The sequence below is a fragment of the Cervus elaphus genome, chromosome 1 (assembly GCF_910594005.1).
Source record: "Cervus elaphus chromosome 1, mCerEla1.1, whole genome shotgun sequence".
Lineage (NCBI taxonomy): Eukaryota > Metazoa > Chordata > Mammalia > Artiodactyla > Cervidae > Cervus > Cervus elaphus.
The window spans coordinates 76,916,326-76,941,430 of record NC_057815.1 but is presented as its reverse complement, the minus strand read 5'-3'; the positions used below and the strand labels follow the sequence as shown (position 1 = coordinate 76,941,430).

At 34.2% G+C, this 25,105-nt stretch overlaps 1 protein-coding gene across 2 annotated transcripts in view; it reads right to left on the bottom strand.

Annotated features, from left to right (window-relative positions):
* Positions 1-25,105, bottom strand: part of QSER1 (glutamine and serine rich 1) — an 80,797-nt gene that overhangs the window by 4,001 nt on the left and 51,691 nt on the right. For both annotated transcript variants that reach the window (XM_043908848.1, XM_043908849.1), the window contains exons 5-12: positions 17,580-17,908; positions 16,650-16,766; positions 15,935-16,068; positions 14,262-14,479; positions 9,163-9,300; positions 6,906-7,003; positions 3,310-3,462; positions 850-945 (exon numbers count right to left, since the gene is read on the bottom strand). In XM_043908848.1, coding sequence (XP_043764783.1) covers positions 850-945; positions 3,310-3,462; positions 6,906-7,003; positions 9,163-9,300; positions 14,262-14,479; positions 15,935-16,068; positions 16,650-16,766; positions 17,580-17,908 — 1,283 coding nt within the window. The remainder of the gene's footprint in view (positions 1-849; positions 946-3,309; positions 3,463-6,905; positions 7,004-9,162; positions 9,301-14,261; positions 14,480-15,934; positions 16,069-16,649; positions 16,767-17,579; positions 17,909-25,105) is intronic.

Genomic DNA, 25,105 nt, shown 5'->3' with positions numbered 1-25,105 from the left:
CAATACCAGATTATTATCAAATACATGATTGTACAGCCTTGAGCCAACTTAACCCTTTTAAATTAAAAAACTGATAATGCTTGTCAAAAAAGGTTACTGTGTACAACCATTTAACCTCTGATGTTAATCCTTATATCCCATCCATCACATGGTATGGTCATATATAATTTCTGAGCAACTTAAATTATGATACTGAAAAGATACAATTAAATTTTAACTATCATTTCTTCACACCAAGGGACAAAACCCCCATTTCTCTGCAATTAGCTGGGATAAGGTCATTCTGGTGATAAAGAGGACAGCAAGATATTCAAAGCAGTGACTGAAATGAATTAATTAAACAGGATGATTATACATTATGAGAGAAGAAAATGCAGTAAAGTGCCATTTATCATGGCAATGTAAAACAAGTATAACAGTTTAAAAACATTACCACTCACAGGTCCTATGAGAAGCGGTGAGCCTCAGATTAATCTGAGCACAGCATTTAACAGAGAGAGCACAGACACATATTTTAAAAAATTATTTCTGACAATTCTCTTTAAGGCATTAAAAAATACTGCAGCTAACTAGTACATACAACAAAAAAAGAAGCAGATTCACAGATATAGAGAACAAACTAGTGGTCACCAGTGGGAGCGGGGAGGGGCAATAGGAAGGTATAAACTACTAGGTGTAAGATAGGCTATAAGGATATATTGTGTAACGGAATAGCACCAAATATTTTGTAGTAGCTGTAAATGGAATGCAACCTTTAAAAATTGCATATAAAAATATTGTAGCTACAATCTTCTTAAAGTTCAAGAAAACATACATTTCTTTTATAAGAAGATAAGAAAAAGTAATTACCTCATCTTTACATATCAGATAAACATGATATTTATAATGATGGAGTGAATGATACAAAGAATACAACTGTATTTTCTCTGGATCAACAGCAAACTCCTATAAAAAGAAAAGAATTTAAACACATTTATTTCGTGGAGCATCTGAACTAAGAATACTTTTATGAAAATATTAGAGCAAAAGTCTCAATGGAAATCTTAAAAGACTTATATGGCTAGTATTAATATGTATTAATATGGACAAGATGCTTATTCAAAATTAGAATTTATATTTTAAAATTTTTATTATTTTTTTCTGAATATAAGTATACTATTTCCAAAAAGTTAAACATTATAGAAAAGTTTAAACAGTAAACATAAAAGATGACTTATAAGGTAAAAGAATTCTATAATGTCTTGTTTCAGAGGTAAACAATGTTAACAGCATGTTATACATTCTTCCATGTTTCCCCCATGTATAACATGTATTAATAACACTAAATTTTGTAATGGGAAGGAGATCATACTGTACATATTGTTCCACAATTTTGTTTTTCATCACTTTTTAAACCTAAACAAAACTTGGGTATCTTCAGTTTATTAAGCACTGCGCTCACTCCCCCATGGAAATTGAGAGCAAGGATTTGGGACCATTTTCCACTGTTGTATTCTTAATACTTATAACTATGTTTGGGAAGCTACAGGAAGTAAGAAATTTTTTATTCAAAGACTGAATCTCTTTTTAAAAAGCACACAGTATTACATTACCTTGGTAGCTCTTTATTCAGTCTCACACTGGTGATCTATATTTGGAATTGTTCTTATAAACAATTCTACAATGAGCAAAGGCATATGGTTTTATGTATTTATGAATGTTTCTACAAAACATTTTTTTTTCCCTACAAAACACATTTTTGAGGGGTAATCGATATGTCACTAAACTGCTTTCTGAAACAGCAAATAATTTAGACTATGTTTGAAAATAAATGAATTCCAAGTTTAATAATTTTACAGATATGGAATACTGATTCTTATGCAATATGTGCATACTCATTTATCTGTATGCATTTGTATTCAATGACATACAAAAATATTAAAAATATAAGCATGGAATAATTATCAGTCTCATTTAGAAAATTTGTGAGCACTCACTATATGCCAGATACTGTGCTAAGCAATGGAGAAAAACCAAGAATGAGTCCCTGCTCCTGTTCATTCCTCCTGAACACACTTCACATTTAACAACAACAGAGTAAAATATTTGCTTGTTTAGTGATACATTAACCACAGTACAGATTTTGTTCAAATTTCACAAAATATTATGCTAGTGTCCATTATTTGTTTTCATACCTTAGTCAAGACTCCGTATTGTATTTAACTGCACTGAGCAGCTTCAGCTGCATGCAACAAATTCTGGTAAATTCTCTTTTCACTTTCATTCTATTACAAATATTTTCTAATTTTCCTTGCTATAGCTTCTTAGAGATACCCATCATTTAAAAGTGGATACTTAATTTCCAAATATAAGAGATTTTGTTTAAAGTATCTTTAATATTAACTTCTCATTTAAATGCTTTCTTCCTTGCAATCACTCTTTGTGTTTTTTTCAGTCTAATTTTTTAAAATTTACTTTTTATTTAAGGATAATTGCCTTACAGAATTTTGTTGTTTTCTGTCAAACCTCAACATGAATCGGCAATAGGCATACATACATCCCCTCCCCTTTGACCCTCCCTCCCATCTCCCCCGTCCCACCCCACTGGGTTGATACAGAGCCCCTGTTTGAGTTTCCTGAGCCACACAGCAAATTCCCGTTGGCTCAGTCTAATTTTACTGAGACTTTCGATGGCCAAGTCAAAGATCTCTCTCAGTAAATGTCACACTGCACTTGAAAAAGTATGGGCTATTTTCAAATATCTTTTGATACTGATTTCTTTTTTTTTTTTTTTTTTTTTTCGGGGGTGGGAGGGGGTGATACTGATTTCTAACATAATTTCACAGTAATAAGAAAACAGACGCTGTATGATTTCAATACCTTTAGACCATGAAATTTTTGCACCCTGTTTTATGTCCCTAGATATGTTTCACTGTCTCCTAGTTTATAGCCTATGGGAACTTGTATAGAATTTGTATCCTACTGTGTGAAAACTGAATAAATCTTAATTATGTTGAATTGGTTCACAGTGCTTTTCAGGTCTATTATATTCTCCTACTTCTCTGTATACTGATTCTATTAATTTTTGAGAATTTGATATTGAAACTCCAACTAAAAATCTTAATTTATCTACTTAAAAAGTAACTGTCATATATAGTAGAACTGTATGTAACTTTGCTCTGTATTTTCCAAGTCTCCTGTAAATGTGTTATCATACTTTCATAATTTAAAAAAGTTAAAATTAAAAAAACTTGCTTGTTTCAATGTCTTAAGTAGGATTTATATTAACAAGTGAAAAATCTGTAATTACATCAATCAATATATACTTACTTGTGCAGATTTAGTAGTTGTTTTAGAAGTTCTTAGAGTTTTTTTATTATAAGCTTTGCCATTCATTTTGATTTTAGAAATAGCAGATCCCCCACTTTTTGCTTTAGAGTCTCGAGTAATTATTGTTAGTTCAGGAAAACTTTCCAAGGCATTCTTGAGAATAAAGCAAGAATAACTGATGTTAGAAAAGAGTGAGCTTGACTACCTCCAGCTATTGAAAATTTATTTTTTAATATAAAAGTATAATCATACATGTACATATATACACAAAAAATATATGTGGGAGTTACTGATGGGGTGTGGTAAATATATACAATATATACCTACATACATACACAAACATACATGGGGTGTTACACATGGTCACAGATTCTTGGTAGCTCCTCCCATCAAGATATAGAACCTATTTCCCCACCCCTTGGATATGAGCCAACATTATGACCTGATTTAAGCAACAACATGTGACACTGTGGGGACTCCTGAATGAGGCAGAGTGTTCCTTCTAGTATTGTATCTTAGGCTTCAAGTCAAGGGGAAGGACAGCTGTAAGTGTCATCTGTTTATAAACAGTTTCAACCTTCAAGGTCACTCTTTTTCAAACTGTATCGGTTCTCTGTGACCCCTCAAACATTTCTTAAACAAATAACTTAATTTTTAAAACAAAAGTGTAGAAGTGAACTGTTTCATTTAATAGAAACAATAGAACTTTCAGCATCCTCTATCAGAATGAGCTATTAGTTTCTAGCTTCACTCTCTTTCTTAGATTATTTGTGCTTTTATTATATACTTTTGTGCTTTCCATATAAAACACGTTCAGGTTTGAAAAATTCTGGACCCAGAATTACTCCTTATAACAAATGGAACTTAAAGAAGATGCTCAAGATGATTGGAAATGAATGTATTTCAGAGGAAAAAAAAATTATTAACTTCAAAAGGCTTTAAGATTCCTAAAATTTTCAAAATCATCACGGGAAATAGTAGTAACTGTTTCTAAAAATAAAATATTTTATAATCTACTATTTATAGTATTTTACATCACATCATTCTAACTTTTAATACTGTGTGTATATTTTGGCTGTGAAATACAAATTGCTATAAATGAAAATTATCTATGATAGACATCATCACTATTACCATTTACAGTTACATTAAGTAACTATAAGTTCAAAATTAGAAATTTTGTGTTTTTTCTATGAAAACAAGAATATGAAAAGTTTTTAGTTGTCCGCCATAAACTACTGCATAAGACTGAAATACCTACTAAGTCTACTAAATTCCAAGTGATGGCTTTATTTTAACACAAGTCTTTAGGGAACTGGCTCAACATTTTTGAAATGGTTTGCCAAAACTGGTCATTTGTAAGATTTAGTAAATATTCACAGAACATAATCTGACAATATTTCATTGCCGAAAACATGGTATCTCCCCACAAACTATTTCATTAGGAGTGAGCAGAACAAATTCTTAGCACTGGTTGTCTTACTAACTTCCGAATTCCTTTTTTCTCCTCTGGAAGTGTATGCCAGTGAAGATTACAGGATGACTAGCAGAGTCTGCTGTCACTGAACCTCTCATCGGGCTTCCCAGGGGGCACTAGTGGTAAATAACCTGCCTGCTAGCCAATGCAGAAGACTTGAAAGATGTGGGTTCAATCCCTGGGTCAGGAAGATCCCCTGGAAAAGGAAATGGCAACCCGCTCCAGTATTCTTGCCTGGGAAATCCCATAGACAGAGGAGCCCAGTGGGCTGCAGTCCTTGGGGTTGCAAAGAGGCAGAGACGACTGAGCACACACACTCTAACTGGCTACAACCTCTAAATCAGTCTCAGAGCATTAATTTTCACCTACCTAAGATGAAATTGATCTTCACTTTTACATGGAATTCAGATAAAATATGTGAGAAAGCTATACAAATCACCCAAAGGACCTGAAAACTTATGTCTACACATAACCCTTCACACAAATTTGTCTGGCAGTAATTGCCAGGACTAGGAAGCATCCAAGTTGCCCTTCAGTAGGTGAATGTATAAACTGTGGGGTATTCAGACAATGGAATATTACTCAGGCTAAAAAGAAATAAGCTACTAAGCCATGAAAAAGACATGGCAAAAACTTAAATGAGTATTAGTAAGTGAAAGAAACCAATCTGAAAAAGTTACATACCATATTATTTCAACTATATGTAATTCTGGAAAAGGTAAAACTATGGAGTAAAAGTAAAAAGATCAGTCGTTGCCAGAGGTTAGGGGAGGGAAAGGGATGAACAAAGCAGAGGATTTCGGGGCAGTGAAACTACTCTGTACGATACTATGATAGTGGATATGCTGGTCTAAATTGATGGAATGCACAAGAGTGAACTGTAAGGGAAACTATTGACTTTGGGTTACCATGATGTGTCAGTGTATGTTTATCAGTTGTGACAAATGTATCATTCTGTGGGAGAAGATGGTAATGGGGGAAGTTATTCATGTGTGGGGGCAGGGGATAATTGGAAATTGTACTTTCTGTTCAGTTTTGCTGTGAAGCTAAAACTGCTCCAAAAATATAAAGACTGTTTATAAAAAAGCTATACAAATGTATTAAAAAAACTTCTCTTGAGTTTAGATGTAATCAAATGATTCTAGATGTCACATGTTACACTTTGAATAAGAAAAGCTGGAAAACTTTTGATTACTCAGTAGATTCTATGATAAATTTTCTGACTTTAGATTAGCTTTTTGTTGTTCTCTATTTCTGATAATAGATGGACTTGATGGACATGAGTTTGAGCAAGCTCCGGGAGTTGGTGATGGGCAGGGAAGCCTGGCATACTGCAGTCCATGGGGTCGCAAAGAGTTGGACATGACTGAGTGACTGAACTGAATTTCTGGTAATACCAAAAACCAATTTACAGTGCCAAGATATGTTAACAGATGTATAATATCTCCTACCATTATGTGAAGATCAATTTTTCCTTAGACACTGGGTAAACCAAGCAAATAAAGGGAATTTTGATAACTGCTATGGCCAATTCTAAGTATAGATGAAATGTGAAATTTTAAAAAAGGCTTAAAATATAAACAAGATTGGAATACAGTAGTTTAAGAGAAGCATTTTTGAAAACATTTGAAAATTATAATATTATATATAAGGAATACTACATGAATATAAGGGCTTCCCAGGTGGCTCAGTGGTAAAAAATCTGCCTGCCAATGCAGGAGATGCACATTTGATCCTTAGGTTGGGAAGATTCCCCTGGAGAAGGAAATGGCAGCCCACTCTAGTATTCTTGCCTGGGAAATCCCATGAACAGAGGAGACTGGCGGATTACAGTCTATGGGGTCGCAAAAGAGTCAGACACAACTTAGCGACTAAACAACAAAAGATGAACATAAAAACCTGAAAAATGAATTTAAGCAAAGAAAAACATGATAAACATTAAGAATGTACTTAATAAAATAAAAAGACGTTCAGACAAGACTCACAATGAATAAAAATCAAATTTTTGTTGGGTAGACAACTTTATAAAACTGAGAATGACTTCCAAAATATTCTTTCCTATTATGTTGAGGACTATAATGGCTACTGAATTTGCTAATAAACCATGTGAAGGAAATACCTTGAATGACTGATCCAAATGAAGATTCAAAAGAAGTCTCTTTCGGTTATCATTCAGCATGCTATCTATTTTTTTCATATGAGGCAAAAGTAGCTCATCTAAAACAAGATAAGAATTTGTTGTAACAGGATGAACTAGCAACACAAAACCTTGTTAGAAATACAGCTTTTCCTCAAAACATTAATAGACTGACATTAAATTCATGGTGTAAAGTATTGATTTTAAAATATTGCACACAAGGTTTTTTTTTTTTTAAAAAAGTTAGCTTTAAAAAAAAGTTTACAATAGCTAACTGAGAAAGCAGCAGCATACTATGATGAGAGAACAGAAGTCCTGGGTTTTAACCCCAGCATTAGAACTGATCAACAAACGGTCAAACTGCCTAATCTCTCCAGACTTCACTTACCAAGTGAACAATAACAATATTTCAAATCATAAATTTAACATTAAAATTTTTTCAATAAAATACTGGAGTATGATATTCTTAACTCACTGTACTTTGGGGCAAAGGATAAGTAGGGGGCAAGAAAAAATAGTCAAAATTCAGTTTCAAATACACAAGGAAAGAGTCAAAATAGTTATTTTAGAAAAAGAAAAATACATTCAGAGTATAAATTAATTACTTTTGGTGCTGTAGTAAATAGATTAGGTTACTACAAATTTATGAGCATAGCAACATTTTATAATACTAATTATCTTTAATGACCTTTCTGAAAATGTATATATAAACCCTCAGAATCTGGTTACTAATTTCATAGCTAAATAAAATGTCTCTTTATATCTGGAAAATAAACACAAGCACAGAGACAGCAAAAGAACACTTTCCTCAAGTTGAAAAAAAAGTCCTCAGTAAGGAATGCTGTTCAAAGTCACCACAACACACCTGATAGCTTTCTTTTTATCTTTCCAGTAGTGATTAAGTCTATTCAAAATTTACATTTTACAAAAACAAGTTTTAAACATTTGTGCATTGTTTTGAAATACAACCATTAAAATCTATCCCCTTCATTTTAAATGGAGAAAAACAATTTTTTAATATAATAGGAAAAAAATCATTTAAAATACAACTACCCAGAAATGACCACTATTAAGAAATGTATATTTTATGATGCAAGGAGTTCTGATTGACAGAGAAAACATCTGCAGGCTCTTTGTTACTGTTTCTGATTATATGATCAAAAAAGCAAGACTAGAAATTAGAAGACTTTGGATTTAATCCTTTTTCTGCTACTTGCAAGTTGTGAGCTCTTAAAAAGCAAGTCACTTAACCTTTTTAAGCCTCACTGTCTTTACTCCAAAAATGGCTAAGTTTTCTGGGATTATGGGGAATAATGTATGTCAGAGTATATATGGAAATAATAAAACAGTTTATATCATTAGGCACTGCTGTTGAAGTATATTGTTACTATTTATTCATTGTTACTATCTTTTTGATCTTGCACTTGTTCAGCTCATTCTGCTAGAAGGATAATGGGACTGGCTCATCAATCCTTTCCTTCTCTTAACTGTCCCTGGCGACAGCTGTAGCAGCTGAAGGGTGAATATTAGTGAGTGACATTAGACACACGAATTATTAGCTTATTTCACATGTCAATTTCATCCCCACTTTACCGGGAGAAAAAGTTACTAGAGCAAGAGTAAAAAAGGAATAATATTAATAAATATAATCCAAGGCATTTATGGTTTTACTGCTAATTGATTAGAAAATATTTACTCTGTGATGTATCTTTTACTAGACATAAATATACAATTTAATCTTTATACTACTGTTATCTGCTTCATCTTTCCAGTTATTAGAAAACAGAAGTATAAAAATTGATTGAAATCTGGACCTTCTACATAATATAGATACTTAGTGAAAATGTTATGAGTATGAAAAAGATTCTAGGATTTAAAGAAACTAGTAGGTAGTTAGTCACTTAGTCGTGTCCGATGCTTCTCGACCCCATGGACTGTAGCCCACCAGGCTCCTCTGTCCATGGAATTCTCCAGGCAGGAATACTGGAATATTCTCATGAGTAGAAATCAATAAAAATATATTTAATATAAAATTGTTCAACTATTCAAACAATTCATGAAAAGCTATGACCCTAATGAAATATAAAGCTGTATTTATAGAACCAATATATCAATAGTTTATTAACTGACAACATATAGGGTATATCACAAAAACCACATATTAAACATATAACTAACAGAAAAGAAAGAAAAAGATCTGGAAAGTACTGCCAAAAAAGTATTACTTAGCAGACTGTACCATTGCTCTTCTCTAACGCTTGCATTGTGTCAGGATCCAAAGCAATGCTGACAAGCAATTCCATGTAACTCTTAAAGGTTTCCTTCATTGCTCTTGTGTTCAAAAACCGAGTGACAAAGGGAGCTGGAGGATCAAACTCTGGGAGGGAGAAAAGAGGAAATATTAAAGATTCCTTTCTGACAACTTTAAAAACACGTCACCCAACAGCAGGTTACCTACAAACAGATAAAAGGTTGTAGATAAAACTTCTTCAAAGTCAAGGTTCTCCCACACGGCTTTTAAAAACACTTCGAATGAGAGATTCTCAAAGCCGGTTGTGCCTATCACAATCACTGGAGAGCTTTGAAAACAAAACAAAAAAAAACCAGACTGCTGGACTTACTAAAACGAATCTGGAGTGGTAATGAAGCTTAAATGCTACACTTTAAGAAAAATTCCCAGGAGAAGGAAACGACAGCCCACTCCAGTATTCTTGCCTGGAAAAGTCCATGGACAGAGGAGCCTGGCGGGCTGCAGTCCATGGGGTCACATGACTGAGCATGTGTGCACGAGGGTGGGGGGAGATGGGTTGGTAGCAATAAAGTGGTGGTAGAACGAAAAAAAAAAAAAAATTCCCAGGTGCCTCTGAAGTCCAACACCAGCCCAACATTTGGAAACATTTGCCCTTGTAGGGACCTGTTTCCCCTCCCCTGGCCCTACCAGACATCAACTGCGAGGTCGTGCTACTTCAAAATTGGATGATTTTTCTAGTATTTAATTAGTAAAGAAACCATAAAACACCTAATGTATGAGTTAACATATACATATCTTTTCTTTTTATTTCTACACTTAAATTACTGTAAAATTCTGGTCTAGAGTCAAGACATATTTAAAAAATTTTTAATGTAAACACAATCTGTATAAAAAAAATTTCACTCAAATTCAACGGTAAGAACTGCAAGATTAGAGGAGTGTCTTAAGTTTTACTTTTTTATTCAAATACAGAACTATCATCACAACCTTTAACAGGGGCTCTTACAACCCTTTCAGGGGTCTCTGATGTCAAACTGTTTTCCTAGTAATATTAAGATGTTATATACCTTTGTTACTCTATTGACATCTGTAAAAGTAATGCTGGGTAAAACATCTGTGGGCCTTTCTGAGCATGAACTGAGACACTGACAGCAAACTGTACCAATAGCCATGTACTCTGCCATGACTGTCATCTGCGGTCATGAATTTGAAGGAGAAAAAAACCCCCAAACACTGATTTCATTGTCATTTCATTTCATATTTAAGAATAATCCTTGGAGAAACAGTAAAAACTTAATTGTATTAAATCTTCACTCTTGAGTAAATGTCTTAAAACTCTGTGATGAAATGAGAGGTATATATAAAGCACTTCTGCTATGATGTATGACAGTTGTCTCCAGGAGGAGCACCCATGCAATTGTTTGATGAACCAGCCACCTTCTCCTCCACTGGAATACCATTTTTACTTAAAAAATAACAGATACCCTACCCCTATTCAGTAGTTGGCAGACATTTTCTTAGAGAAGTGAACCTGTCACTACCAGGAAAACAACTGACAGTATTTGCTGCCGATGATGAAATTGAGGTTCTAAGTGAAAATTAGAATTTCGGAAAACTTATTTTCACCACTGTGAGCCTAACGACCATTTCAATACTTAAAGACTTCATTGATGAAATTAGTGGTAATATTAAATATGTTATTTTTTAATACTGCAAAAATTTATTATGTAAATGTAAAAACTAAAACCATAAGGCTCTTAATGAAGAAAACACAGGGATAAATCTTCATGACCTAGGATTTGGCAATAGATTACAAATACGACACCAAAAACAACAGCAATGAAAAAAAACAGATAAATTTGGCTTTATCAGAATTTTGAATTTTGTACATCAAAAGACATTATCAAAAACTGAAATACAGGACTCACCTCCACAGCACATATACTAAAAAAAAAAAAGTGAAATATCAACCTACAGAATGGGAGAAAATATTTTCAAATCATATACCTAATAAGGGTTTAACATCTACAATATATAAAGAACTTCTACAACTAAGGAACAAAAGGAGAAATGAACAGGGCAAAGAATCTGAATAAACATTATTCCAAATAAAGTAAGAAAATAGTAAGGAATTGAAAAGATGTTCAACATTAGTGGTCATTAGGAAAATACAAATCAAAACCACAATGAGATACCACTTCACACCTACTAAAATACCTATCATCACAAAACAAAATATAACAAGGGTTGGTGAGGATTTAAAGAAACCAGAAACCTATGTATTGTTAGTGAAAATCAGTTAGGCAGCTCCTCAAAAAGCTAAATATATAAAATATATGACTCAGCAATTCCACTCTTAGGATCCACTCTTAGGTATATAAATAAGTGGAAAACCAGGACACAAACCTAACAGATATTTGTATGCCAATGTTCACTGCAGCATTATTTACAACAGCCAAACTATGGCAGTAACCCAGGTGTCTATCAATAGATAAAAAGATAAGGGCATACAATGGATAAACTTACAATGGAATTGCATTCAGTCATAAAACCTAAAAAGTTCTAACATATGCTATATAACATGGACGAACTTTAAAAACATTATGCTAAGTGAAATAAGCCACCCTTACATGAGACATGTAGAGGAGGCAAATTCATGGAGACAGAAAATAGATTAGAGATCATCAGCAGCTGGGGGGAAGGGAGAATGGGGAATTATTGCCTAATGGTTACAAAGTTTCTATTTGGAGTGATTAAGCAGTTTTGGAAATAGCTGTGAGGTTGTGCAACAGTTGTTAATATAATTAATGCTGCTGAATTTTACATTTAAAAATGGGTAAAAGTGGCAAGTTTTATGTTATATATATTTTGCCACATTTTAAAATGTGGGGGAAAAAATGGAAAAAAAAATCAGTGAGCTAACAAATATTTTCACATGGCCAAAAAATGTTATAAAGTCATTCACAGATGAAAGATACTTCAAAGGGTAAAACAAACAGATTTTAAAGTAACAAAGCATGAAAAGTTGAAGAAACTATCACTTGTCAAGTTTACAAAATAAAATCCTTTGAGTAGCAAAGAAAAATACCCATAATTATCTAAAAAAGTAATCAAAATACTCCTCTCTTTCCTAACTACATACCTAACATGAGTCCAGGTTTTCTTCACATACTTTAACCAAAATAACATCTAATAAAAAACCTAATACAGAATATGAAAATCCTATTCTAATTAAACACAATTGTTTAAAAAACTTACATTAATATGTAACATGTGTGTTAGTCAGTCGTGTCCGATGCTTTTCGACCCCATGGACTGTAGCCCACCAGGCTCCTCTGTCCATGGAATTCTCCAGGCAGGAATACTGGAGTGTTCATCAATGAAATACTGCCATTTCGTTCTCCAGAGGATGTTCCTGACCCAGAAATCAAACCTAGGTCTCCTGCATTGCAGGCAGATTCTTTACTATCTGAGCTATAGGGAAGTCCCCTATATGTAATGGGTTTATTTAAAATATTTTAAAATTGTTTTAACTGATCCTTGTTGATATACATAGATACAAATCACACACAAAAAAGTCTTTTGGAATCATTAATAAATTTGAAGATTATAAAGAAGTCTTGAAACAAATAGTTTGAAAAACGACCAGCCTAAAAACTATGTTTATTATCATATTTCCTTCTTTTTAAGAAGCACTAATAATGCTTGCCTACTAGTGACACCGAGTGGTAATTCAGATTATCAGTGAAAGAAAATTTTCAACTTGATTGTCATTTGAGGAAGCTGTATAAACAGTGCAAAGCAGAACTTAAACTTCTCTAAACTTCTCTATTCTAAACAGTAAGCAGGACTGCTAACTGTGATACTACATATAATTATACACATATAATAATGCCTTCCATGCATACTCAAAGCACTAAATTTCTTTACAAATTCTGATACTTTACAAACATTTCTAAAAAACATTTCCAAGTAGCTTTTAAAAATAATACATTTAAAGCAAACTTCTGTTATGAAAGAATTTTTATTATAACTCTGTTTCTATCCAAGTAATCTCTAGATCAGCTCCCAGGCAATGATACTTGTAATGCCAGAAACCATCCTAGACATCAACCTCAACAGTACCCCCAAAACTCAATTCATCATTCAAGTTCTGCCAAGAATACATCTTGAATTTCTCAAAAGCTCTGGGAGTTGGTGATGGACAGGAAAGCCTGGCATGGTGCAGTCCATGAGGTTGCAAAGAGTCGGACACAAATGAGTGACTGAACAGACAGATGATGTCTCATAATTCAAATTCAGATTTTACCATTTGTTCTTTTACTTAAATCCCTCCAAGGATTCCCCTGTTTACAGAATCCCAAGCTTTTTAGCTTTAGCATGGCATACGCAGCCTTCCGTCATCCTTCCATGTTTTTCTGACTACCTTATTAGAATCAGGGGTCAGCGTATTTTTCTGTAAAGGGCCACGTGGTAAATATTTGGCACTTTAATGGTCATGTGTTCTCTGTAAGAACTACTCAAATCGGTCACTGTAAGGGGAAACTAACTTATGAAAACATGTAGATAATTCCCAGTTTTCCAATAAAACTTTAAGCATAGGCTGCAGATCACATTTAGACCACCAGTAGTAGTTGCCTGCCTCTGCTCTGGACTACTGAACTGCTGAAAATTTCTTGTAAATGTTACGCAGTAAGTTTGATGGCTGATGGATGTTTTCTGGTACATTTCTGTTTTACAACTGTCTCAGGTTTAATTTCTAATGAAGCTAATTTCAATATATATAGAGCTTACATAAATGCCCACTGGTGCCTTCAACAGTTTCTAACAGTGAACAGGGTTCTAAGGTCAAAAGGTGTTAGATAACTGCTATGTATTTCAATCTTTTCACTTTATAAAAGAGAAACTAAGGCACAGTTACTTAGCTTAGTCATGGGCAAATATATGCCTAAGCAGAACTTAATGAGGTAGTTAAATTCCCTAATTAAGGAAAAATAAATACATTTTGAATTGTCAGCATCATTGTTCCTCTCCATTAATGCAGCAAATCTCAAACTATCAAGGTATTCATTTCATGAAGAACTCACCCTCATCATCACTACTACTAGAGTGGATCTCAGGAGATGAGTCAGACTGGGATGATGAAAATTCTTCTTTCCATTTCTTCCTTTTCTTTGGTGGTGGCTCAGCCTTTACTTTTAGCTGTTTAACTTTGGGTTTCATGGAAGGGGCTTTTGCTGTTGCAGTTTTTGGTGTTGGAGGATCAGAAGTTTTACTGCTGTTACTTGGCTTAGCCTGAACAGTTCTGCAATATTACAAACAGACTTCATTAACACACTGAAAACTTGTCTAATTCAAATAAATTAGACAAGGGACTTCCCTGGTGGGTTCCAACGGTTAGACCTTTGTGCCTCCACTGCAGGGGGTGTAGGTTCAAACCCTGGTTGGAGAACTAAAATCCCACAGGACACACAACTTGGCCAAATAAAGTAAATAAAAATTTAGAATGAAAAAATCTGAATGTAAATAATTTAATTAAAAAATAAACAGAAAACCAAGAAACACTGGTGAAAAAAATTTTAATCACCTCACCAATACCTCCAAAATAAAGTCTAAGCCCTACACATCGCCAATGGTGACTGCTCCAAAATTCTCTTGAAATACACTCTTTGACACTGACATTCAACATATTCAGTTAGTAAGGGACGGTATTAATTCAGGCCCTATTATTTCTCTCCCCCTCCTTTCCCTGTACGAACTCATTTTTCCTATGAGGCTGTAATGGAGATGATCAATGGGCTTCTAGTCCATTGATGTTCTAGCTTGGAACATCAGAACTCTCACAGGCTCTCGTGGTGCCAGGTTCTGATGTGGGCTCTCAACTACACCTATGCTAGAGTCCCCCAAGTAAGATTTGCCGTGCCCTAGTTTTGGAGGTTTGAAGGAGAGGATGAAATTCCATCATACAGGTAAGGTGACTGTGTCCAATAAGCTGGAATCTTCATTAACTAGATCTTCTGAGCACTAAATTGAGAGTATGTAGGCTCACACCCCCTTTCCCATACAGATTAAAGAGAATGTGGCTGGGTCATCACTTCCAAATTCATGGTTTTCCAAACTCATGCTCCAGACAACCCAGAGTCATATTAACATATGATGACAATTCTAATGCAGTTGTAATGTACAGGCCTTAAACAGTTTTTTTTCTCAAATTTTTTTCATTTAAAATTTGACATTCTGTTATTATTTTCATTTTACTTTTAGATTAAAAAAAGGGAGCTAAGCAAGGTTATCTTTTTTTCAGTTTGTTTTTATGGAGGGGGGGGACTGTACCATGTGCAGGATCTTAGTCACCTGACCAGGGATCAAACCTGCAATCCCTGCAGTGGAAGCATGGAGTCTTAACCTCTAGATCACCAGAGAAGTCCCTAGAAATGTTTATATTAATCTAGGTCATAAACAGATGGATTCAAATCTTTAGACTGTAAATCCGAGCATTCTCCACTATACTTGGGTGACACCAAAAGGACTCAGGAAAGAAGAACACATCCACCCCACAATGATAGCCACAGACTTTATAATTCCTGTGTCATTACTTCAAAAGGAATCACTTATGACACTAAGCAATGATTTTCAGACTTGTATATAATTAAAAAAATAATCAGTCTCTTTTTAATTGATGTAATTCTTTGCATAAGATATCACCAATAATAAGCTTTCCAATAATTATTACAAACATATTACATACAATAATAAATACCTGATAGTCTGTGAAGGCTTATTTCTTGGCTTTTTGGAACACACTCTGACATACTCCTTTTTGTTAGTGTTTTCAATGAACTTCACATATATCCTTTTGTATTTACTCTTTGCATCTCCAAAATATCCAAGGTACTAAAGAAAGAAGCACTTTGAGTTACTTATTGTACATTCCATACATAAAATATTCCCTTGTTGTCATGAGACTGTCATAAAGTCATCCTTCAAAATGCAGCTCAGGCCAGGCTAATTGCACTCTCAATAAAAATGATCCCAGCCTCACTCTGCAAGCCTATATATAGATGCAGTCTTCTTTGGGTAATCATCAGATGCTTACTTGCTCAATGCTATTAAACAACTACTTAAGTAAAAAGAAATAATTCTGTAAGTCTTCTTGGTAAATCAGGATATTTGATTGGCAGAATAATCAATATAAGTGTCTCTAGGTCCATCAGAATTCTTCACACACTAATGTTAATTCCTTTCCATTATTAAAAAAAAAAAGGCCATTTAAGTAGTTGGTATTTAGACATTAATTTTATTTTAAAATCAGAGCATCATATACTCTAGTTCAAATTTTATGCTACTTATTAATATATCAGAGATGCTCAATATAAATACATTAAACAATACATCTAAATTTATATCATTCTATATTTTACCCAAGATCACTGTCAAAAAGTAGGAAGCTTAATGTAAACAAGCATTTTACTTACACTATTTGTAGCAGCAAATTCTCTTTGCCCATCTCGAATTTCAGGAACAAACTTCTGTAATAAAGCTTTTTGTACTTTCCAAATAGCTGGGGGTTCTTTTCCTGTTTTTAAAGCCTCCTGTAAGAAGAATTAACGACATTTATAAAAACTAGCAATGTATTCTAGATTTATAGACTCTGAGAGCTGAAAGGAATCTTAAAGAACTCCCTAGTTCAATCTTTTATCTTTTACCTAGCTGAACTTTCGCGGTAATTCTTCTAAGTCAGCTATTCAGTCTCTGCTTAAATTCTTCCAGAAAAAGGGAGTACAAATATACAAAGTAGCCCACTACCCTTTTCTATAGCTATTTGAAAGTTTTCCAAAATGATACATTGTTTCTGCAATTTTATTACATATAGTACATACATATTCAAAACCACCAGAAACAAATATGCTAAAATACTAACAACAGATAATTGTGAACAGAAGGAATATGGATAATTTAAATGTTATGTTCTTCATTGTATTTTTTAATGTCATTTCTCTTCACTGCAATTAAAAAATGAAGTCAAAGCAAGCAAACATGGCTTATTCATGTTGATGTTTGGCAGAAACCAACACTATTCTATAAAGCAATTATTCTTCAATTAAAAAAATGAATTAATTAAAAAAAAAAGGCAAGCAAACAAAACCACCCAAATAAGTGTTCTTAATACTGCTAAAATTTCTTACACGAAATTGTAATATTCTACAATTTGAAATTACAAAAAAAGTCTAATGTTACTTTTACATTCTATTCCTATTATTTTCTTTAAATGTTTAAATTACATAAATAACCATTTTCTCCAAACTTCATAATTCTTCACAACTTAAACTAGAGCAAGGTATTAAGTCATCATGAAGACACACCCCCTAAACTATGACCTTTATACCTGGGAACATTCACATTACCTTAAAAGTCTCTATGTCTTCTATCTTTACCACAAATTCATCACGCTCTCTGTACTGGCCTTCTCCTCCACTTTCTGCGTCCTCCTCATCTGTAAAACCTTCTATGGCAACAGTGTCCTGTCCTTTTGCAAACTGGTCTGAAGGAAGACCGTCGAGTTCGGTGGACTTTGGGGGTTCTGAAGAGTTTATCTTTTCTGGGGTGTTTACTGCAGATGGAGTGGAGTAGAGAGTCTCTTGCTTAACCGCACCCACCGTGGTGGAGGAAGTAGTAGCAGGACAGGTAGCATTGGCAGTTGTGCTAGTAGTTGCCACCTGTGTGGCTTCTGAAACTAGATCAAGCAAATGCAAATTAGTAATACAAAATATTAAACATTTATTTGCTTTGAGTAAAATCTGCACAGTTTACAAAGAGACTTGATTATTTTTGCCATCAAATTGCTTCAAACAATGAAATTAAAGAATGCTTGCTAGACGCAGAGAATGGACTTGTGGACACAGCGGGGGAAGGAGAGGGTGGGATGAATTGAGAAAGCAGCACTGACACACACACCACCACGTGTGAAACAGGTAACTAGTGGGAAGCCGCCGTGTAACACAGGGAGCCCAACCTGGCGCCGGGTCACAACCGAGAGGCGGGATGTGGGAGGATGGGAGGAAGGCTCAAGAGGAAGAGGATATATGAATATATATATACACACACATATATAAATGTGACTGATTCAACATGCTGTATGCAGAAACCAATACAACACTGTAAACCAATTATCCACCAATTTAAAAAATTGAAATGAAAAAAAAGGGCATTTATTAACTTCTTAACATCTGGATGACAATTAGAAAGAGAACCTCCATCAACCTAAACTTATCCCTAGTTCCATTTAAGTAGCACAAAAATATTTTTAAAAGAACAGAGACAAAAAAGCGATGTAAGACAAGGGTCAGCCAACCAAAGCTGTGAAGGCCTAGAAGAAGAAAAGCCAGTTGAATGTGGGAAACAAAACAACACCCCTCAAATACTTTGAAACAGCACTGGAAGCTAAATAAGAAGGATCATAAAGTAATATGAAAAACTGTATACCAACAAATAACTTAGGTGAATGGGACAAATTCCTAGAAAGACACAAACTACCAAAAGAACTCAAGAAGAAAGAGAACATCTGAACAGACCAACAACAAAACAATAAAAGAGATTAAAAACATCCCACAAAGCTAAGCACAGGTCAAAATAAGGTGGGTTCTATCAACAGTTAAGAATTAATACCAATCCATCATAAACTCAAAGAGATAAGAGGAAATACTTCCCAACTCATTCAAGGACAGTATTATTCCAATACTTAAACTAGACAAAAACATCATGAAAACACTACAGACCACTATCCCTTATGAATACAAACACAAAAATCTTTGGCTAAATGTGAACAAATATTTCAACATACAAAAGAAGTATATGGGCTTCCCAGGTGATCAGTGGTAAAGAATCCCCCTGCCAAGCAGAAAATGTAGGAGACACGGGTTCAATCCCTGCATCAGCAAGATCCCTGGAGAAGGAAATGGTAACCCACTGCAGTATATATCATGACCAAGTGAGTTTTATCATAGGAATGCATGCTTGGTTTAACAGCTAATCAGAGACTTCCCTGGTAGCCCAGTGTTAAGATAACAGGCTTCTACTGCAAGGGATGCAGGTTTGATCCCTGGTCAGGGAACTAAGATCCCCCATACTGTGCAGCATAAGCAAAATAAAAAAAAATAAATCAGCACAAGAATCTCTATAAAAATCCTGGCTGATTTTAATTTTTTTTTTTTAGAAACTAACAAACTACTCCTAAAATTCATATGGAAAAGCAAGAGAGTCAGAACAGTCAAAATAATCCTGCAAATGAAGAATAAATATGGAAGACTCACATTTCAGAAATTCCAAATCATACCACAGTAATTGAATTTCAAAACTTAATTACTCCTTTAGTAATTAAGGCAGTGTGATAGTAGCAAAGGACAGATACACAGACCAAAAGACTAAAGTCCAGAAGTAAACTCTATATTTACAGTAAAATGACTGTGAACAAGGGTGCCAAAACCATTCCATGGGGGAAGTATGAAAAGGCTTTTTGACAAATGGTACTGGGACAACTAGATAAGAATAAAGAATAAAACTGGATGTCTACCTCATACCATATATAAAAATTCACTGAAAGCAGATTATAGTCATAAATGTGAAAGCTAAAATTATAAAACTCTTAGCTTCATGACCTTACAAGTAACAAAAGAGTAAGTTGGACTCGACCAAAATGGAAAACTTGTACTACAGCTGATGCCATCACAAAACTGGATAACCTACAGAGTGGGAAACACTGTTTACAAATTATACATCTGCCAGATGTTTGTATCCAGAATAAAGAACTCTTAAATCTCAAAAAGAAAGACAAATAACCCAATTTAAAACGTGAGTGAGACCTGTTTGTCCAAAAGATATAAAAATTGTCAATAAGCACATGAAAGGCCACCCAACACTATAAGCCAGTTGCATTAGATCAACGCAACTTCAGTAGATAATTGCAGTCTAACCTACTAGGATGGCTCTAAAAATACAGAAAAAAAACATACTAGCAGACATGAAGAGAAACTAGAACCCTTGTACTTTGATGGAGAGAATGTAAAATGATACAACCACCTCAGAAAACACTTTGGTCACTTCTCACAATGTTAAGCATGGCACACAGGACTCTATGTGGCAAGCAGACTTAGGTTGCCCAAGGCACACAGGATCTTGGTTCCCCAACCAGGGATCGAACCCCTGTCCCCTGCGTTGCAAGGTGGCTTCTCTTCACCACTGGACCACTGGGGAAGTCCCCTGTTCTAATATATTTTTATGTTACTGTAACTATGCATCATGCTTTCTTCCTCAAAAATGTAATCCAATATATCCAAAGTATTATTTCAACACATAGTCACACTGAGGGAAGCCCATCAAAACTGTCCATAAATGGGAAAAAAAATTTTTATGTCTTGTGACCAGAAGGTTCTCTATATTAAACTGTTCTAACATTATATAATACTTGTACAGTAGATCCAAAGTAATGTTTTTCCAGTGTAATATAAAACAAATGTAAATGTAAAAAGAATGCATCTTTTGAGTGGATGTGGCATTTAAAAATTATTCATTTATGAATTCATGGGTGAATATTACATATTGACATGGGTTTTATAACCAATTTTATTTTTATCCTTCATTTTAATTGATACAAAAACTGGGAACACTGTTCTTATAAATAATGGATAAATGAAGGAATAAAGGGGATTTTACTACACGAATGTCACAGAATTTTAAAAATACACTGTTTCTAAGTTACATGGCAAAACAAATCACATAGCTATCTAGAAACAAAAACAGATACTGCCACCAGCAGACTCTCAGAAAAGGGAACTGTAATGGACATGCTTTAGTCATAAGCAGTCATCCCAAGGAGAAGACATGAGGTGCAGGAAAGAACGGAGGGCAACATGGTAAATGTGTGTGCGCTCGGTCATGTCCCCCTCTGTGTGACCCCATGGGCTGTAGCCCGCCAGACTCCTCTGTCCATGGGGACTCTCCAGGCAGAATAACTTTCCTCCAGGAGATCTTCCCAACCCAGGGACTGAACCCAGGTCTCCTGCACTGCAGGCAGATTCTTTACTGTCTGAGCCACGAGGGAAGTTCAAGAATACTGGAGTGAGTAACCCATTCCTTCTCCAGGGGATCTTCCTGACCCAGGAATCAAACTGGGGTCTCCTGCATTGCAGGCAAATTCTTTACCAGCTGAGCTACCAAGGTAAATGTATAAATAAACCTAGATAATCATTGACTATTTAAAAAACTATTTCTTATTGAGTATTAATTAGAAAACAGGATAGAATTAAAATACAGAGGGGAATTCCCTGACAGTCCCAGTAGTTAGGACTTCTCTCTTCTACTGTTAGGGGCTTGAATTCAATACCTAGTCAAGGAAACAAGATCTTACAAGCTGTGTGGCATGGCCAAAATGGAAAAAAAAAAAAAATTAAAATACATGGTATCTACCAATAAAGTTAGGAGAGCATAAAATGGAGTTTTAATGCTCAGAGTCTTTATGTCGTTCAAGAGAAAAATAAGATACTAACAGATTTCGAAGAGGTGAAGATGCATAGTGTAATCCCTATTATAATCAGGAAAAGAACAGAAATATTTCATCACAGTCATCAGGGGGTGAGGGGTAAGAATGAAGACTGACCTGGTGTTGATGATTATTGAAACTGAATGATGCATGAACTGGTTTAATTATATCAAGCTTTATAACTTTGTGCTTGAAATTTCCGTAATGAAAAAGTTAGGAAAATATTTTATAAAAAGAATAGCTTCCAAATTAGTGAAAGGAAAAACTTAACAATACTGTATAATGTCCTTTATGAGAAGTTTTAAAATGAGCCAAAGAAAATACATATACAGGTGGTAAAATTATAAAAGAAAAGCATGAATGTGATTACCATCCAAGTCAGACAGTGTTTAGTTCTATAGATTATGATCTACTTTAATACTCTATTTTTGAACTTTCTTGCTTTCCAATGAGTAGCATTTAACACAGTAATATTTCTTCTTTGCCCCACTCACTTTTGGCACATTCCATTGGTTTCAAAATATAATGCTCCACTGTTCTAAGTGGTTTGTCATTTCAGTTTTAATTTCCTTTTAAAGCCATGAGTTATTCAGAAGTTATCAAAAGTTATTTAGGAGTTTTAGAAAGAAAAACTTACTTTTTTATCTTTTTGTCCTTTTTTTCTTTCTGCTTTTCTTTTACGAAATTACTGCACTGTGGTCAGGGAATATGTCTTAATTAATATCCACATTTTCATATGTATGAAAACTTCATGTGTGTTTTCCTTATGTGTATTATATTTTCATACAGAAGTTATGAGGGACTTCCCTGGCAGCTCAGGTGGTAAAGAATCTGCCTGCAATGCAGGAGACCCGAGTTCAGTCCCTGGGTCCAGAAGGAAGAAGGAAATGGAGAAGGAAATGGAAACCCACTCCAGTATTCTTGCTTGGAAAATCCCACGGACAGAGGAACCTGGAGGACTATAGTCCATGGGGTTGCAGAATCGGACATGACTGAGTGACTAAGCATGCACACTCACACACATGTAAGTTATATCTCACAAGAAAAAATGTTCTGAAAGAACAGAGATATAGAAAATATACTAAAAATTCTAACAATAAGATTATTATAGCAATATTAAAAACAGAAATATAAAATGTGAAAAAGATTTTATTATGATAAAAGGAAATATAACTGTAGTAAAATTTTATGTACCCAATTACATGGGTTTAAAACATCAAGGGAACAGAATTAGAAAAACAATAAAACATAGTTGGATATTTTAACACACCTTTTTCACGAATCAACAGATCAAGCAATCTAAAAACAAATAAGTATAGGGAGGATTTTTTAAAAATTTTATTAAAAATTTCAAATATACATAAAATTAGAGAATACAAACCCTCATATACCATAACCCAACTGTAACAATCATAAACATTTTGATATACTTCTTTTATTTTTCTGTCACCCCTTTTATATTTGCTGGGATAGTTCAAGGCAAATTCCAGACCTATCATTTATTATACCTGCAACATATACATACATTTTTCTTAAATAACCTAATGTCATTTATTATATTAAACAAAAAATAAAGATATAAAGGGTTGGAACAATATTACCAATAAAATCTATTAGCACTTGATATTCATGGGACATTTATAAAAATTGAGAGTTACCAAGCTACTAACAAAATTTCCATAAATTTCAAAATGTAGGCATTACTTAAGCCATATTCCTTTGACCACAATACAACAGGGCCATAAATTAATAATAAAGGACTACCAGCAGGGCTATAAATTATTAATAGTAATAACGGAATAAAAACAAAAAAAACTCCAAAAACCTACTAGGAAACAGGCAAAAATACACTATTCTTAATAATTATTGGGTTAAAAAGGAAATCAAAACTAAAACGACAAACCATTTAGAAAGGAGAGCGAGAAACATAAATTGAAGCCAGAGGAATAAAGCCGCAGTGTGGGGGTGGGGGGAAACTTACAACTTTAATCCCATTCATTAGAAAGAAACAAAAAAATAAACTGGCCAGTGAAAGATTATTCAACCCAGGGAATATGAGGGAAAAGAACTGATAAAAGCAGAAATTAAGAAAAAGTGAGTAAAAAGTAATAGGAGCAAAAAAACAAAAAGTACACTGGTTCTTTAAAAAGAACCATTAAACAGGCAAATGTTCCACAGATTGATAAGGAAAAAGATTCAAATAATAATCAAAACAAGAAAGAGAACAAAAAAAAAAAAGAAAGAAAGGGAACATAAACTGCAGAACAGAGAAGACTGAAAACTTTTGAGGAAACACTATGTACAATTTTATAACAACGAATTTTAAAACCTAAATCAAAGAAATCATTTTACTAGAAAATAAATAAATCAACTGACCCAGATAGATCAAACTATCAGGAAAAAACTGGAAAGTTTCAGATGTATTCTTAGAAAGTTCTACCAAATCCCAGTTACATATAGCCAACTTTTTCAAATTTAAACAAATATAAAAGCTTTCCTAATTCTATTTATAAGGTTATCAAATTCCTGAAAACAAAAGTGAACAAAAACACTATACACTAATCCCATTTATGAATCTAGGTGTAAAGATCCCAAACAAAATACTAGCAACTTAAATCCTACAAAGGATTAAAGTGATTCATCATGACCAAGCAGAGTTAATGGTAGAAATTTTAAAAAGGAGGTTCAGCATTAGGAAATCAAGTAACAGATTAATGTGGGAATAAAGAAAGCAGATTTTTCAGAAGCAACTCAAAAAAGCATCTGACAAAATTTAATGCTTATTGTTAATGGAAAAAAAAAAACTTTAAGGACTTTAAAAGAGAAGGACATTTTCTTAAAGAGTACAGTATATTAGAAACTGACAAATATATTTCCAACAGTATGTATTTTACTAAATATCAAGGAGAAGGCTGGGATGCTTGCCATCATTAAACAACAGAGGCCTGAGCCAATAAGATAAATTACCCCCACAGAAAGAGAAAGATAAACTACCGTTATTTTTAGAAGATACAATTATCTATTTTAAAATGCAAGAGAATCAGGTAGAAAAACCGTTAAAATAAAAATTCAACAAAAATGCCAAGGCTTCCCAGGATAAGAATCCCTGGTCTAGGAAGATCCACATGCCATGGGGCAACTAAGCCCCTGCGCCACAATGACTGAGCCCTTGCTCTAGAGCCCGCGAGCCACAACTACCGAAGCCCATGTGCCTAGAGCCCATGCTCTGCAGTGAGAGAAGCCACCACGCTAAGACCACGTACCGCACCTAAGAGCAGCCCCAGCTCGCTCCAACTAGAGAAAGCCATGCGCAGCAACGAAGATGCAGTGAAACCACAAATAAAATAAATAAAGTAAATTTAAACAAAAATACCAAATGCACTGAAGACATGAAAA